This window comes from Cricetulus griseus, chromosome 7, assembly GCF_003668045.3.
Source record: "Cricetulus griseus strain 17A/GY chromosome 7, alternate assembly CriGri-PICRH-1.0, whole genome shotgun sequence".
Classification (NCBI taxonomy): domain Eukaryota; kingdom Metazoa; phylum Chordata; class Mammalia; order Rodentia; family Cricetidae; genus Cricetulus; species Cricetulus griseus.
The window spans coordinates 66,533,143-66,551,091 of NC_048600.1; the positions used below are offsets into that span (position 1 = coordinate 66,533,143).

The following is a 17,949-nucleotide window of genomic DNA, read 5'->3' on the forward strand; positions in this document are numbered from 1 at the left end:
TCCCCAGGACTCACAGGGGAAAATGAAAGAGCTGACCTCTGCAAGCTGTCCTTTAACCTGTCCCTTAATTCCTAGCACTAGAAAGTAAAATAAAAAAACCAGGAAGGTGTTGAAATACAAGGCTTGGGAAGTTCAGTTATCATGAGGCCCCTCCCAAGGTTATCTAGATAGTCAACAGTGGCTGGAGAGGAGACTCTGGTTAAACCGCCTGTAAATTGTGCACTGCTCCAGGGATACATGCCTCTTCTGGGAGTTGTAAACTATGTTGGGCTGGTCTTTTCAGCTACTTTGTATCACCTTGTAAATAACTTCAACACCTTTATTGATTTGCCAAGGGAGACTTGGAACACCGTAGTCCTTCATCAGTGCCATCTCTATAACGAATAGTTGTTTATGCTCCCCAGGAAATGTGAGACAAACCACTGAACTTTAGACAGGTGCTCTATCACTGGGCCACATCTTACGCTAACACCAACACACTCAAGTTGAGGTTCTGAGAAGCCAGACTTCCTACCCATGGCCATACTGCCCAAAGTGATGGTGATTTCAAATCCTACCTAGGGCAGCTGGGGAGGACAGGGGAGGCCACTAGAACTCTCCAGGCTGAGGGTCCTGAACGGGATGGGATGTTGGGGTGGTACTTGGAGGGCTAGGAGAACCTTGGATATTGGTTCTCTGCCCCACAACCAGGCATCAGGGCCCAGGGCCAAGTGTAAGACTCTTGGAGACAAGTCCTCCTTGTCTCTTGGTGTCCCCAGCTCTTGCAACACTCCCTCGTGACTCAGCAACTTTCACCACCTGCTTTACTCTTGGGTCTTTGTCAGGTAAATCTGCAGACTTGGGAAGCTATATTAAAAACTGTGGCTTTCTTTCTAATACTAAGCAAGCTCTATACCACTGAGCTATATGTCTACCCATATCCCATCCTGAAGGGCTTTCCCTCAGTCTAAGTCAGATCTAGGCTCAGCCCCTCAAACACACACACACACACACACACACACACACACACACACACACACTCAGCTGCTTTATTCAGCTCAGCTAGTTATGGCTTCCTCCGATGGACCCCAAATGCCTGAATTCTCCTAGAATGTCAGTTAGTTGAAGGCAAAGGGTGTGAAGTCTTCATTCACCCTCCTGTTTTGATTTGGTTTGGCGTGGGATGCTGGGAGCCTCTCGGTAAGGAAGGAGACCAGGCTGGAGGAAAGTTATCATCAGCTCCACACTGCAGGAGAGCAGACATCCAGAACCCGCGTGACCTTTCCACGCAGTGAGACTCTGCAGCGAGTCTCACAAAACTCACTTTGCCTTTTCTCGTTTCTGAATTGCTTGGGAAATGGCGGCTAGCGGCTTCGCCACGAGGGAAAGTTGCACGCAAATTTGCCGTGCAGAGCCGGCTGTCAGGGGAGTTTAATTCGCAATTCATACGCTGACGCACGCGGGCGTGTCGCAGGCTCCGGAAACCTAGTGTAGCGAGGTCAGAGCGCAGAGAGGACGACAGTAGCCACTCTGCCCTATGCAGCGCCACCTCCGGAGTCCAGTGTCCCCACTGGGCCTCGGGTGACTGGAGGCCTCGAGGCTGCGCAGGAACCACAAAGGCTCCAAAGCCCTTATAAGATGAGGTCCCCAGGCCACTGTTCAATGTGCCGGAAGCTCCCCTCCCCCTCTTCCCAAATGCTTCCAGCAGCCTGGAGGCTCCAGCAGTGACCCGCGTGTCCCCGCGCACGCACACACCTCACGCACGTCAGCCCCACGCTTCCCTAACGCCCGGTGCCGGGGTGCACGCAGGCCTTTACGCGCGATCGCACATGGTCACGGAGCCACTGAGGGCCAGTGCACTGCTCGCGGGGTGGGAAAAGGACCCCGGGACAGGTCAGGGCGCTGTCCGGGGTGGAGCCAGGGGCGGAGCTTCGGGGCCGAGCGCGCAGAGCTGGGGCGTGTTCGCGCCGTCGTGATCCGCGCCGCTCCTCCCTCGGCCCGCTCCCTGTGCTCCCAGCCTCCTGGCCGCAGCCCCCGCCCCAGGGCTTAAGAGCACTAGCTGCTTTTCCAAAGGCCACGGGTTCAATTCCCCAGCATCCACGTGATAGCTCACAACTGTCTGTAACTCCAGTTTTAGGTTATCTGATACCCTCATACAGACAACCATGGAGGTAGGCGCAGCAGAGAGGGCCCCGGCTATGCCTGAGTCCCTGAGGGCCTCGGGCAGCGCTCCTGGGGAGTCTCGAGGGAGGCGATCGAGGAAGGATCGGGCGAGGACGCAGGGCCTAGGAGCCTGGCCCCGGGAAGGGTGAACCAGGGAGGATCAACGCGGGCCTGGAGGCTCTGCGGGCGGGTAGAGGAGGCCTGGAGGGCGGGCGCCGAGCAGATCTCGGGAGGAAGAAATCCGAGTCAGAGCATCCAGAATACCTGCAGTTGGGAGCGAGGGGCGGTCCGAACATGCGGGCGGAAGGGCAAGGGCAGCCGCGTGGAGGCCCGGCGGGCCGCGGGTGTAGGTCACCTTCCCCGGCGGCGCCCTTTGACTCTAGATCTCTTCTGCATGGATCTGGTAGAGACCCTCCCTCAGCCTGAGCCCTTCCTCGCCAGCCCCAAGGGCCTGTGCAGACCCAGCTTCCTCCGCTGAGAGGACGAACTCCAGGCTTGGCCATGCCCTGGAGCCCCTGGCCCCTACACGTCCTAGTCGGCCCACGCCCGGAGTAGGTGGCGCTGGGTCCCTCCCGCGCATGCCAATGCCTTTTCAGACGGAACGGGTAGTCCTGGGTGGACTTAGGCCTCAGGGACAAGCACCTGGGCCTGTACTAGAGGCGAGACCCATATGCCTTGGTCTCTTTGGCCTTAGGGATGGATTCCTTGTTCTGTGTCTCCAAATGCGACTGAGCATTCGGGAAACTGTTTTCAGGGCCTGACATCTGATTGGAGGCCCACAACTCTTCATGGTTTGTCCAAGGTCACACTGGTAGGAAGATTTCAAACTTCTAATATTTCATCTGCGAAATAGGAGCAATTATATATACTTCATTGAGTTTGGAGGAAGAATAAAATGATCCGATTAACACGGAGCCTTGGGTCACGCACAAGGACACCTTAGAAACTTTGACACTTACCTTAGCTTTTGGGGGAGGATTGAATTCACTCCCCCACCCCCGCAGACCTTTTGTTTCACATGGTGCCCTGAAAGGGACTCAACTATACAGTCCTGTTATTTTTAATGCCATTATTACTATGTTAGTAACAAGCGTTTGTGCACCACCAGTTATTGAGTAATTGGAGGATAATTCATCAAACACTGACAGTCGTCAGGCTGGACCACTAAGTCTGACTGCAAACCTAGTTGGATTGTAGGAAGGGTCTAGGCTTAGCCCAGCCTTGTGCCATTTAAGCCCTCTTCCCTTGACCAGAGAGATGGATGAAGGGCATAACAGGCAGCGTTGTCTTCAGGGTCTTGGGTGGAACCACTTGGCATGCATTAGGTGGATAAGAAAAGTCTGCGGTGATAAATTCATTTGTAAAAATGTCTATTTAGATGTATGTGTCTGTGCCCATGTAAATTTATGTGCATACATGCAGTTGTCCTCAGAGGCCAGAAGAGGGTATTGGATCCCCTGAACTGGAGTTATTTAGGCAGCTGTGAACTACCCGAGGTGGGTCTGGGAATCAAACCTGGGTCTTCTGGAAGAACAGTAAGCACTCAACCTCTGAGCCATCTCTCCAGCCCCAATAAATCCATTTATTTTTCATGCCACTCTTCACTATCTTAGCAAGTGACACATGGTAGGTGCACATTAAATTGTGGAGTCTTGAACATCCATTAGAAGACACGGGCATCTTACTTGTAGAAGCTATCCTGGCCTAGTAGAGTCACAAATGTTTAAAGAACTGTAATGGTCCATACTAACCTACAGCAATATCGATGAGAGATGAGAAGTGACTCCTTTATAACATTCCACAACTTCCCAAGTCCTGTGGGAACTTGTCAAACGGGTGTTTCTGGGCTGTAAGTGACGTGGGTGAGTGGGATTCTGGCCAAGGCCTTGGGCCTTTTGCACCTTCCTATTCTGACAGGTGTGTGTCTGATGGCTTCTGCTATCGTGTGGCTTTGAGTAAGGTGCCTGGCCCCAGCTGCAGCAGTGATTGCTTTGTTTTATTTCTGATTATCTAGAATGAGGTTTTAGACGGGCTGTTCGGGACCATTCAGTACTCACGCTGGACCTGAAGCAGGTGTAGACTCTGGATTATTGAGATGGTGGTGGTAAGGACAACTCTAACACCCATCATCAAGATCCTCTGAGTCTCTTTGCTCTTGCTGAAGTTTCCCACAGTATGATGGACACCTGTAGTAATAGTGACTGAGGGAAACTGTGGCAGAGAACGGCCAAAGTCAGGAGGTTAGCCCCCACAGGATTCCAGAAAGGTTGTACTATGTAACTTTGTACTTTCCCCAGGTTCCCATGGCAGGGCATGCTCAGCTGCGCCTGGGCACAAGCCTCCCTTTCACTGTTAGCCACAGGTCTAAGCGCTTTACCTAGAGCTGAGCAAGAACAAGCTCCAGAGGGCAGCCTGGGCTCTCAACAATGATTGGACTGACAAGAGCCACAGGGTCTATCTCAGGTTAAGTAGCTTTCTTATGTCTTAGTTTCTCTGTTATAAAGTGTTCTTTGCTTTTTTTTTTTTCTTTTGTTTTAAAAAAATTACTTGTTTGGAGGTGGGCAGCACATGAGGAGGTCAGAGGACAGCTTCCAATCTTCCTGTCTCTGCCTGAGTGTTGGGATTGCAGGTGTGCACCATCACACTTCTACATCTGCTGTAGAAGTGTGATTGTTGATGATGGCCATTCCAGAGCTCGAGTGTGTATATTCTTTTTGGTTTTTTTGAGACAGGGTTTCTCTGTAGCTTTGGAGCTTGTCCTGGAACTCGCTCTGTAGACCAGGCTGGCCTCGAACTCACAGAGATCCACTTGCCTCTGCCTCCCGAGTGCTAGGACTAACAGCGTGCGCCACTACCCAGATAGAGTGTGCATATTCTGCTACTCTACTGTGTATACTTGGTGCCTGGGCTCAGAGTAGTTCTCTGTTAGTACCCCCACATTGTATTGCTGCTATGTATTGAGAGCCCGGTAGGTGTGAGTTTGTAAAGTAGAAGTCACTCTGGTTGGAACAGAGAAAGAGATATGAAGCTGATGTTGGCCATCTGCCGTGGATAGTGCCCAGAGGAATCAGTCCTGTTTCCAGCAAGGACCTTGGGGCTGAGTATTAGAAGGGCTAGTTTCCCCTGGTATGGGATGGGAGGTGTTCTTCCAGGACCTGGCCAGACAGTAGCTAAACAATACCTCTTTATGGATGAAGAGGACTCTGGACCCTGTAGTTCAGGGTCTTTGACAAGATGCTCAGAGACCATTATTATAATAGTAAGTATGCAAAGCAGGGCCTTGGTTAGTTCCCTAGCCACAAATGCAGCAATGGAAACTATTGGATGGGCATGGAGCTCTGTAGGATGCATGCCCCACATGCAGAAAGCCCTGGATCCTAGTTGCAACACTGCAGAAAGTCAGTGTGATGGAACACACATTCTGGTGGAGGTGGAGGCAGGAGGATCAAGTTTAAGGTCATCCTTGGTGACATGAGTTTGATTTGAGACTCACTTATGGGCTACTTTATGCCTTGTCTCAAAGTAAAAACAAGCTGGTGGCTTACACCTTTAATCCCATCACTTGGGAGGCAAGAGGCAGGCAGGTTTCTGAATTCGAGTCTACCCTAGTCTACAGAGTTCCAGGACATCCAGGGCTACAGAGAGAAACCAAAACCAACCAGACCAACCAAGTAAAAGACAATTTATTGTCACTTGATAGAATGCTAGTTGTGTTTGTTTCGTGCCTTCTGTGTGTAACATTCACAGCATTAAGTCCTTTATATTGATGGAAAATGGGGTTGGAAAGACTGATTAACCTGGGTCTTTTACCTAGAGAGGGAAGTAGGATGTGGGCCCAGATGCTCTTGCTTCCCGAGGTTGAGTGCTGAAAAGAACTGTCTGTGTCAACTCCCTTGCCCCTTGTGTGGTCTCTTGAGATGCCTGTAGCCCTGGTGTGCCTGGCTAGACTTTAGACCCTGGAGTGCTGGCTGCCAGCATAGCCCTCCCCTCTTCACCGGTGGGTGAGTGGGTAGGCAGGCTGCCCTGAGTCAGCTCCATTCTCCCAAGCCTTGTGGAAGACTGTGCTGGTGGTGGTGGCCCAGCTTCCAGAGTGTTTTAAAATAGAAGCAGCGCCTGGAAAGCCAGGCTGCCCCCTGTGAGACTCTTTGGAGGGCGGGGGAGGGCAGGGCAGCTGCTTAAGGGAACACAGTCTGCTTCCAGAGCAGAGGGCCAGTGTCTTGCCAGCATCTGGATCCGGTGACCGTACCCTGTGCTGCCTTTGCTTGGAAAGATAGTGCTGTGCTATTGTGTGTGTGTGTTTATGTCTGTATGTGTTTATGATTATGTCTGTCTGGGTGGGGGGTGGGGGGTCGCCCCTGAGCTAGGCTTGCCTTCTGCTGGGAGCTTGATCCCCATCTGCCTTTCCTAGGGTTGGAAGATAGATAATTGATTTTGCTGTAATCTAACCTGGCCTCTTCTTGTATTTTATGTGTATGAGTGTGTTCCTTGAACATTCATTTGGGTCCAGAAGAGAGCATCAGATCCCCTTGAACTGGAGTTACAGGTGGAATAAGCCCCTATGTGGGTACTGGGAACTGAACCGTGGTCCTCTGCAAAAGCTGAACCATCTCTCCATCCCCCTGAAACCTCTTTTGTAAGCTGGTCCATTTTTGCTCTGGCAAATCACCCAAAATTGTTGGAGAAACAGTGGAGCCAAAAGTGTCCCATGATTCTGTCATTCTGAGGGGAATCCTAGGATGGTGATGGAAGAGTTTGGTTGCTGTGTTGGTTTGGCTCCTGACAGTATCTATGTACACTATTATCTGGTTATTCTTGCAGTATAATGAGGAAGTCATTTGCAAAGATGGGGTAAGGATACAGGGTATCTGAGAAAGGGTATGGCTGTGATTCTTTTTATACCCAGGGGCTCTTCTGCCTTGCTGATGTCTTTCCATAATCATCTGTAGTTACCTGCATGGTCTGTAAGACGCCATGGCAGGGTGGCACCTGCTCTTTGGAAATTGTCCTGTTTCTCTCTGGCTTTTTGGGGCTGGGGCTCTGAGCCACTGGGGGTGTTACCAGTGTTCAGGGGACTCTGCTTCCTGGCTAGGTGTGAGACCAACAGGCACACGTTGCCCATGTCACCCATAGGTAGAGCCTATGTCAAATTCAGGGTTCTGGGTGGGTGGATAGCAAAGAGTGAGCCTAGTCTTTTTTGGGGGGAGGGTGAGGTTTGAGACAGGGTTTCTCTCTGTGGCTTTGGAGCCTGTCCTGGAATTTGCTCTGTAGACCAGGCTAACCTCAAACTCAGAGTCCTGTCTCTGCCTCCTAAATGCTGGGATTAAAGGTGTGTGCCACCATCACCCAGCCCTTCCAACATCTTAAAAATTTATTTTATGTCGATGGGTGTTTTGTTTGCATGCATGAATGTGTACCATTTGTATGCCTGGTGTCCTCAAAGGGCATTGGGTCTCCTGGAACTGGAGTTACAGATGGCTGTGAGCTACCATGTAGGTGCTGGGAATTGAACCCAGGTCCCTCTGGAAAGACAGCCAGTGCTTTTAACCAACAAGCCATCTTTCCAGGGCTTCTCTTAAGAAAAAAAAAATTATTTCTTTTATGTGTCTGTATGTGCACTATGTGTATACAGTGCCCAAGAAGTCAGAAGTGGGCACAGGAGGCCTGGTGCTGGCCTTATAGATGGTTGTAAGCTATCGTGTGGGTGCTGGAAACCCAACCCAGGTTCAGTGAAGTGTGGATAGGGCTCTTAACCTCCATGCCGTCTCTAGCCCTCCAGAGTCTTGACTGCAGTGACACGTTGAAACATTGATGACTTCCAGTATTTTCTGTTCTTCACAACAACATTTAAGTAATGAAGTAGAATAAAAAGTGGAAATCACATCTGAACTCCACATCTACCTTCCTGAAGCCACGTTCTTCCCCGAGGCAATCATCCTATCCATGGGACCCCTCTCTCCCGTTCATTCACAAGTTCACAAATGTGTAAAGAGGTGCATGTAAAAAGACCTTACATTCATGATGTGGAGTTAGAAATTTTCTATAGCATGTTATTTCCTTCCTTCCTTTCTTTTTATTTTTTATTTTGAGACAGTGTCTCACTGTGTAGACCAGGCTGGCCTTGAACTCAGATCTGCCTGCTTCTACCTCTTTTTTTTTTGTTTTTTGTTTTTTGTTTTTCGAGACAGGGTTTCTCTGTAACTTTAGAGCCTATCCTGGCACTCGCTCTGGAGACCAGGCTGGCCTTGAACTCACAGAGATCTGCCTGCCTCTGCCTCCCGAGTGTTGGGATTAAAGGCGTGCGCCACCAACGCCCAGCTTTACCTTTTAAGAACTGGGATTAAGGGCATGTGCCACCGCATCCAGCTTGGCTTTCTCTTCATTCGGCTGTACTTAGTGTTCTATGTTCTCACATATAAATCTACCACTATTATTGTTTTCATACAGTCTCATAACTCAGGCTGCTCAAATTTCCTATGTAGTCAAGGATGACCTTGAACTTTCCATCCTGCTGCCTCCTTGTCTCAAGTGCTGGAATTACAGGTTTCTGTCTCCATATCCACCTCACCTCATTGTTTCTGATGCTGTTTGGTATTCCTTAGTCTGTTAGTATCCTACTTTTGGTTCATTTTTCTAATGATGAGCATGTTGGTCACTTTACTTCTAGGTTTGGTGTGGTTAGGTAGTGGGCATAGGTTTTTGGGTGCCTAGAACTCTACAATGGGGGGGGCGTGTATTCCCACGAGTAGGATTAGTCCTGAGTTATTTGTCCATCAGTTGCCCTCCCCAAAAAAGACCAAAAAAAAAAAAAAAAAAAAAGGACTCTGCAGTGGCTCTTGGAATGAAATCTGTGGCTGGTTTTGAGGCCTGAAGCAGCCGGTTTTCACCCCTGAGGGTACTGGGTCCCTCAGCCTAGGCTCAGCTCTTCGCTGGTGGGGGTTGCTGCTCTGGGGTCTCCTGGTCTACTCTACTCTGGCTGGTGGGGGTTGCTGCTCTGGGGTCTCCTAGTCTGCTCTACTCTGGCTCTCCAGCTGCCTTGCTCATGAAGCACTTACTTCCTGGTTACATTGTAATTTTCTTGTTCCTATTGTCAGACTGCAAGTTTCTCCTTTCCTCCTTTTGTTACAATGATACTCTTTTTACTAAGCCGGAGCTGGCCTAAGAGCCCTAGTTCATCTGGAACTCCCCTCCTGGTCCCTCCCCTTTGTTCTTTGCCCTTCTCCCGTCACTTAAATCTTATGTGTATGAGTGTTTTGCCTTTGTGCATGTGTGTATATCATGTGTCTAGAAGAGGAAGCCTAGAATTATACCTAGCTGTGAGCCCCCATGTGGAGCTGGGACTCAGATCTAGGTCCTCTGTAAGGACAACAAGTACTCTTAACCTCTGAGCCATCTCTCCAGCCTCTTCTCCCCACCATTTTTGAAACAGCTTAGGCTGGCTTTGAACTCACTATGTGACCAATGCTGACCTTGAACATCTTCTGTTCCTTCTGCCTCTACCTCCTGAGGGCTGGGATTATAGTCATGTGCTACCAAGCCTGGTTTAGGCAGTCTTGGGGATAGTGCTGGGGGCATTGTGTATGCTAATGCTAGGCAAGCCCTCTACCAATTTGTCTCAGCCAACTAGCTCTTCTCTGGCCCCAACCTCTGAAGCTGCTGCAGCTAAACCTAGCTTGCAATAATACTTTGGTAGGGCCGATGAGATGGCTAAGTAGGTAAAGGCACTTGCTGCCAGGTCTAAAGACCCAAGAGTTCAGTTCCTAGAACCTACATAGCAGAAGGAGAGAACTAACTCCTGCAGGTTGTCCTCTGACCTCCACAGGTGCACCACGGTGCACACAGGCTCACTGAATACATGTAATTAAAAACATAATATGTGCTACTCATTGCATATTCACTCATGAATGCCCATCACGTGCCAGGCCTTGCCATCTTTATGCACATTTGGACAAACATATGCTTGACAGGTTCTGAGGAGTTTTGAGTTCAGGGTGTGGTGGAGGAGGAGGAGTGGAGGGTGGGAACATGGTGATTGAGCAGCTGTCACTGGCATGTAGTTGATGAGTCAGGAAGATGTCGTCCGTCCCCCGCCCCCCCCAAGATGGAGGTTATGTAAGTGTGTTGTGTAGACTGCTAGGTGATATACAATCCTTCCCCTCAGAGCTTCCAGTATGGCTGGGCATCCATTCCTTAGGCTGGAGTGCTGTTGGCATAATGAGTTCAAGGTCAGCCAGGGCAGACATGTGTTGGTTGATTGGCAGACTGGAGGGGAAGCAGGGAGCTCTGTCACCTGTGACTTGCTGGTCCTCTTCAAAGCTGTCATTGATCAGTGCTGGTCTGCTTTGCCTTGTCCTACCCACCCTGCTGTGTTCTTGCCTCTTACTGGCATGAAGTTCCAACACCCAGGCACAGCTGTAGTCACGTCTTTTCAGGCCACCTTCTGACTGTGTGTGGGGCTGGCGGCCTGACTGTTTTGCAGCTGGCTGCCTGGCCTTCTGCTTCATGCTCAGGGATGGCCTCTCAAGGGGTGTAGGTGATGTTACAGAGGGCAGCTCTGTGGAGACAGCTGTGTATCCACAGCACAAGGCTGTGGATATTCTGGAGGAAGGAAGGCCAGGGAGGGGCTTGGGCCAGGCTTCTACCTTCACGAAGGGTTAAGTGAGTGAGGGGATGCTTCCTTCTCTCACTCTCACTCTCACTCCTGGCCTGAGGACCCTGAGCCACCAGGGAGGCATTTCTGAAGTGAGTTCTGAGAACTGTGTGGAAATGGGTGTCTTCTGGGCACTGTTTATTTTTGTCGGAAGACTGAGCTGCTCAGGAGAGGCAGAACCCTCATCTTGTCTCCGGCTGCCCTTAATCCCACTGGATAAATGCAGCACCGGATGGGGCGTGGGTGCCCGGAGGGCAGGAGGAGAGGCCACTGAAACCTAGCAACAGGGGGCATTTGATGAGACAACCTTATGCTCAGAGGGGTGTTGCCTCAGCCCAAGAGAGAATTTGACTCTCCTGTACATGGTCCCCTTCCCTCTAAAGGTGGAGAACACACCTTGTTAAGGTGTGGACAAGCCTGTCACCTTGTCCAAATGGCTCAGACTTGGGATGCTGTTCCCCTCTCTGTTCATGGGACCTAGGAAAGGGTGTAACTTGCATGTGGGGAGGCTGGTTCCACTGTAGTTGTGGCAGTTAAGACTGTTTTTGTTTGCTGCAAGTTCACTTGCATGCAGCAGGTGACAAATAAAGGCAGCATGGTAGAATAGTCAGAGGGGAGCCCCATAGAGCCTGGCCCTGCTCTGAGCTCTGGAGTCCCAACTCTTGTCCTGGACACTAATCTCCTTAGTGCTGGTGATTTTAGCTGATGTTTGCTGTGGGTTTTTCTTTTTTGGCAGGTGGCTTTCCATGCTGGGTTTGGGATTAGTGTCAAAAGATGCATCTGGGGAACACTAAATAATGAGTGTCCTACCCTTTTCTCGAGGTGGGATCTGGTCCAGATGTAAAGGTGATTGTCTGCCGGGTGGGTGGGGTGGGTGGGGGCCAGGGAATAATAGAGGGAAAGACCCATCCTCTGATAGGCTGGAGACACAGCTCAGTTGGTAGCATGTTTGTCTAGCATTCAGAGCTTCAACACTGCATACATCCGAAATGTATGTACTCCCAGCACTCTCAGATAGAGACAGGACGATCAGAAGTTCAAGGACATTCCTGTCTACATAGTAAATTTGAGGCCAGATCCAGTCTCAAAAGAAAAAAGAAAAAAAAACAACTAGAAATACAGGCATGTGTATGGGCATGCTATCGATAGCTCAGGGGTTAAGAGCACTGCTGTTATACTAATTTATTTATTGCTGTGTTTGAAATACAGTTTCTCTGTGTAGTGCTGGTTGTCTTGGAACTCAATCTGTAGACCAGGCTGGCCTCCTGAGTGCTGGGATTAAGGGTGTGTGTGTGTGTGTGTGTGTGTGTGTGTGTGTGTGTTTAAAGATTTATTTATTTATCATGTATACAGTGCATGCCAGAAGAGGGCACCAGATCACTTTACAGATGGTTGTGAGCCACCATGTGATTGCTGGGAATTGAACTCAGGACCTCTGGAAGAGCAGTCAGTGCTCTTAACCCCTGATCCATCTCTCCAGCCCTAAGGGTGTGTTTTAACTTTGGACCTGAGTTTGATTTCCATTTCCCACATTGGGTGGCTCTCAAACACCTGTAACACCAGCTCCAAGAGATCTGGTGTCTTCTTCTGGTCTCTGCAGGCGTACACACACACACAGAGATGTATACACAAAAATAAGATGAAGGCTGGGCAGTGGTGGCGCATGCCTTTAATCCAATCCCAGCACTTGGCAGGCAGAGGCAGGCAGATCTCTGTGAGTTCAAGACCACCCTGGTCTATAGAATGAGTTCCAGGATAGCCAGGGCTGTTATAGAGAGAAACTGTGTTTGGAAAACCAAACCAAAACAAAGCAAAAAAAATCTTAACAACTCGTCAGGGTGGGGGTGGGCTCTAGCAACCCTGGATGCTTCGGATGGTCCTGCCTGACAGGGACAGCTCTGTCCACAGATGGCTCTTTTTGTTTGCTTTGTTTTGTTCATTTTGTTTATTTTGTTTTATATGTATAAATGTTTTGTCTGCCTGTGTATGTGCACCATGTGCATTGGATCCCCCAGAACTGGAGTTATGGACGGTTATGATCCACCGAGTGGGTGATGGAAATTGAACCCGGGTCCCCTGCAAGAGCAGCCAGCGCTCTTAACCAAGGAGCTATCTCTGCATATGCCTGTTTTTGTGTTTTCACAGATAGCTCTTAATCCAGGCAGAGATGGGGAATGTTCTGGGCTGTCTGCCAAGATGTTCTGCAGGTCTGCTGGTCTGTGTTCTCTTTCAGCCCAGGGTTGAGTGCTGTTGACTTCTTAGGAAGGTTCAGGCCCATCTGGCCTGGGGTGTGTGCCATTTTTCCAGGCCTGAGTGTGAAGTCACCTGCCTGGCCCTGGGATACATGTGCCTGCTGGGTTAGTTTGAAGGAAAGGGGCCAGTGGGAAGAGCAGAGTCCCCAGTTCTAGAAGAGCCTAAAGGGGCAGTGTTAGGTAGGCGCTCTGTCCTGACCCTAATATGGCTGGTCTACCCATGGTTCCAGCCTGTTCAGGTGCAAGAAATAAGAGCAACAGTTAGGGGAAATGTTCCCTCTGAAAATGGGAAGCACTGCCTGGACTGCAGACTCAGCATCGAGTCCACGGCTGGTTCTGTTCAAGTGTACTGTGTGTGGTTGTGGGCTGTCTCTTAATTCTTTAAATGGCATTTAATCATTTATTTATTGATGGGTTGATTTAGTATGTGGAGGTCACGAGATAACTTTGGGGAGTTGGCTCTCCTTTCCACCATGCAGGTCCCAAGGATCCAGCTGAGATTGTCGGGTGTGGCAGCAGGCGCCTTTACCTACTAAATTATCTTGCTGGCCCTGCTGTGGGCTCGGCCTTTTAAGTGAAGACTTTGGTCAGTTGATATCGATTGTTCCCTGCAATCACCTGAAGTCTTTCCCAGGGACCTCGCCTTGCCAGAAACATACAAGTATATTCATGTTTGTGAATGCATACATGTGTCATGTCAGGTGTCATATATGCAGATTCAATTTGATAATTTAGGTGTACAATATTTTAAAAGCAAAAGGAACTTAGCTCAGTTGGCAAAGTGCCTGCCAGTGTACAGGAAGTCCTAAATTTGACCCTAACACAAATGAGGTGAGGTGATGCATGCCTATAATCCTAGAAGTTTGGGGGTTATTAGTTCAAGGTCATCTTTCGATACATAGAAAGTTCCAGGCCAACTTTGGCTACATGAGACCCTGTCTCAGGAAGAAGGAAATAAAAAAAATATGGAACCACTCCTTTGGTTAGTGAAGTTAATGATTCTGGGATGAGACTTTTCATTATGGTACCTTCTCTTCTAGGATGGAAATCAGTGTGTGCTGTCCCAGAGTAGAATTTTCATTTTTTTTTTTTCTATACAGTTTGTCAGTATAAAGCCTTCCAGGCATATGTCATCCTTACAGTGGAGACCATCTCTTTCCCTGATTACTGAGATGCTTAATAAATATTTGACTGAGTTAGTCATGTGTAGCAACCAGCTCCCTCTTCTGGCCTTCTAGGGTACCTGAACCCATATGTGATACTCACCCACAGACACATCAATAAAAAACGATTAAAAAAAGAGTTTAACTTGATGGTACCCTCGATGTAACTAACCCAAGGCCTCCTGCATGCTAAGCAAGTGTGCTACCCCTGGGCTCTAGGCTCAGTTCCCCCCATAGTACTTTGATAGTTGCATTTGTTTGTTTGTTTGGTTTTGTTTGTTTGGTTTTCAAGACAGAGTAGCCCTGGCTTTCCTGGAACTCAATTTGTAGACCAGGCTGGTCTTGAACTCAGAGATCTGCCTGCCTCTGCTCCTTATGCACTGGATTTAAAGGCAGGTGCCACCACTGCCTGACTGATAGTTGGCTTTTTAAAATAAAGGCCCAGTGTGGTTGTGACTAGGAATGGCTCAATAAGTACTTGCTGATCTTACAGAAGTCCCAGCTTGGACTGGAGAGATAGCTCAGGGGTTAAGAACACAGGCTGCTCTTCCAGAGGTCCTGAGTTCAATTCCCAGCAACCACATAGTGACTCACAACTATCTGTAATGAGATCTGGTGCCCTATTCTGTCATGCAGTCATACATGCAGGCAGAACACTGTATACAGAATAAATAAATCTTAAAAAAAAAAAAAAGTCCCAGCTTCCATGTGCATGTAATTATCTACAACTCCAGTTCTAAGGAATCTGACTTTCCTCTTTTTGGTCTCCTCAGGCACAAGGCATGAACAATAAACTTCTTGCTGGGTGTGACTCCTGTAATCCCAGAGGCAGGAGGGCTAGGAGTTCAAAGGTCATCTTTGGCTACTTAGTTGCCTTTCCTGTTACAGTGATAAAACACTCTGACAAAGCCACTTAAGGAAGAGTTTGTTCTGGCTGAGTGTTCAAGGGTGCAGTGCACAGGGCAGGAGGCTAAGGCAGCAGGGTCTTGAAGCAACAGGTCGCAGCGAATCTACAGTCAGCAAGCGGACAGTGCTAAGTGCTGCTGTTGCTCTGCTGTCTAGGGAATGCTGCCATCGGCAGTGGGGCCCATTTCCTAGGTGATACTAGGTTCTGACAAGCCTGACAGTCAGTATCAACCATCATAATGAGACAGTGAGTTCCAGAATTATTGGTTATATGAGATTTTCTCAAGACAAAAAACATTGCTTCCCATTTATTTGCTGCTCTAGTCTCTCAGTGATAGGAGCAGTTATACGCATGGGATAAAATAATATTGGGCCATTGTAAATCGAGATGAAGTGTGTTTGTCTCTTCTGCATGGTCTAGACATTGTTCTAGGTGCCTTATGTTTAAATGTGAGCAGGATTTAATCAAGGGTGTTTGCAGTTAATAATGTTTTCATTAATTAAAAACTACTAATGAAAAAATTGCTGGGTGTTGGTGGTGCACAGTTTTAATCTCAGTACTCCAGGAGGTAGAGGCAGGTGTATCTCTGAGTTTGAGGTCAGTCTGGTCTACAGAGTGAGTTCCAGGACAGCTAGGACTACAAAGAGAAACCCTGTCTCAAAAAACAAAAAGTCAATTATTATTACTATTATTATTATTATTATTATTATTACAATTATTATAATTTTTGAAATTGTATTTAGTTTTGTGTATGGGTGTGTGAGTGGGTACAGAGGTCAGAGGTCAGCTTGCTGGGGGAGCTCTACCACATGGCTCCCAAGGATTGAACAAAGGTAGCCAGGCTTGGTAGCTGGTTAAAGAGCCACTGAGCCATCCCGAAGGCCCAGGATCCCCTTTTGTAGCATGTGTTGGATTTCTTTTCAAGTGAGGAGTTACTTAGCTTATATGGCAAAAGTGGTCCTTGAAATGTGAAAATTCTGTGAAAAGTTGGGCTGGTGGTGGCGTGTAAATGTACTCCATTGATACTTGGAATGAAATTAGAGCCATGTTCGAAATACATCGATTGCTGTGGGAAACTGATTTCCCCTCTGCACAGCTACTGGCGGAACAGCCAGCATTTGTAAGAAGATATGTCATATTGGCGAGAGTTCTGCGGTTCAGTAAAGAAGCTGGCTCCTGGGGATGTGTCTGACAGTTCGTTCATTCATCAAATATTGACTGACTCTCCTGTGCTCTGGGTTTGTGCTTAGGCCTGGGGCTGCTAAAGTCAGGTTGATCACTGAGTTCCTCCAGCTCTGGCCTCAAAGGCCAAGACTGCTCACACCCACACCTGCCTGGCAGGGGAAACTGCCTGGAACTTTTAGAGCTGGGTGACTTTTATTGGTTGTTTAATTATATCAAATAACTTTTACTGGTGGTAAACTAATTTCCATAATTACCAATGCATTCATTCATATCGGGTGCTTCTTTTGTTGTGGCAGAAGATGGCTGTGCCTCCCACGTATGCTGATCTTGGCAAGTCTGCCAGGGATGTTTTCACCAAGGGCTACGGTGAGTGTTGAAGGAGGGAGTCAGAGCAAGGGAGGAATGGAGGGCTTTTCACCTACAGACAGGGTTGGGATGTTTGGGACGTTGGGACAGAGTGGTCCTGTGAAAAGGACGAGCTTCCTTCGGCTTTGCCTCACCCAGTGGTGAGGCTCTGGCATTGCAAGACAAGTATCTGATCTAGTCTCTTCCAAGCTCTAGAGTCTGCCCTGTAGAATGCCATTCTAAATTTAGCCTGATAGACCCACCAGGCCTGATGACTGTGTCTCTGCCAGCTGCCAGGAACCCCCCCCCCCCCCCCCCGCCCCCGTGCATGGGCTCAGGGAGGGGGCCTGTGTTCTCTCTGTCTGCCACGGTTGCATTGACACCCACAAGCTGCAGCAGGGCCAGGTGCCCCAGCTCTTAGGGCTGCAGTGAGGTGGGTTTTTTTTTTTTTTTTTTTTTTTGCATTTCCAGATAGCCAGGAGGAAGGCAGAGGTGTCCTAGCTTTAAGTTTTGATTTTTATTTTTCTAGTGCTGGGGATCCAACCTAGAGCCTTGAGCTTGCTAGCAATTATCCTACGTCTGAGCTGCACCCCCAGCCCCTCTGGCTTAGTTAACTTGTTTATGGTTGTTTTTCTTTTTAGGCTTTGGCTTAATAAAACTTGATTTGAAAACAAAGTCCGAGAATGGATTGGTAAGTTACTCAATTGACATGGGATGGTATATTTATTCCCTGACCAGTAGGGGCTGCCATGGCCGGGCTGGTAAAGCTAAAAAGCAGTTGCCTATTTGGATTATGGCTGCTTGTGCCTGTCCTATCATCATATCTCTGTGTGGTAGGTGGTCTGACTATAGTAGCTGTTAATGTTCATAGGAAAATGAGAGTGGCCTCTGGTAAAACTGTCATTATGTTTGCTGCTTTTTTACACGTTGTTTTGTGGTGCCGGAAGGAACTCAAACTCAGGGCCTAATGCATTGTAGGCAAGTGCTCATCCACTGACCTATACCTCTAGTCTGACCCATTCTTGGTATTTCTTACTTTAAAAATGACCTCTCTCTCTCTCTCTCTCTCTCTCTCTTTTTAAAAATAATTATTTAACTTTATTTTATGTGCTTTGGTGTGAACATGTCAGATCCCCTAGAATTGGAGTTACAGACAGTTGTGAGCTGCCATGTGGGTGCTGGGAATTGAAGCTGGGTCCTGGAAGTGCAGCCAGTGCTCTTAACTACTGAGCCATCTCTCCAGCTCCCTCCATTCCTTCCTTCTCCCCCCCCCCCAAGAGGGTTTCTCTGTGTAGCTCTGTCATGGAA

At 48.6% G+C, this 17,949-nt stretch overlaps 1 protein-coding gene and 1 non-coding gene across 2 annotated transcripts in view; both read left to right on the forward strand.

The window, feature by feature from the left end:
- Window positions 1-2,574: 2,574 nt before the first annotated feature.
- The window catches only part of Vdac1 (voltage dependent anion channel 1), a 28,875-nt gene continuing 13,500 nt past the window's right edge, over window positions 2,575-17,949 (forward strand). Inside the window, 4 exon segments of the mRNA XM_027427557.2 lie at window positions 2,575-2,808; window positions 2,811-2,953; window positions 16,593-16,662; window positions 17,283-17,332. Of these exon segments, the coding sequence (XP_027283358.1) occupies window positions 2,721-2,808; window positions 2,811-2,953; window positions 16,593-16,662; window positions 17,283-17,332 (351 nt within the window). The 5' untranslated portion in view covers window positions 2,575-2,720.
- LOC113835607 lies at window positions 15,411-15,537 on the forward strand. The gene has a single exon (XR_003487355.1). It is a non-coding gene; the product is annotated as a small nucleolar RNA SNORA20 (small nucleolar RNA).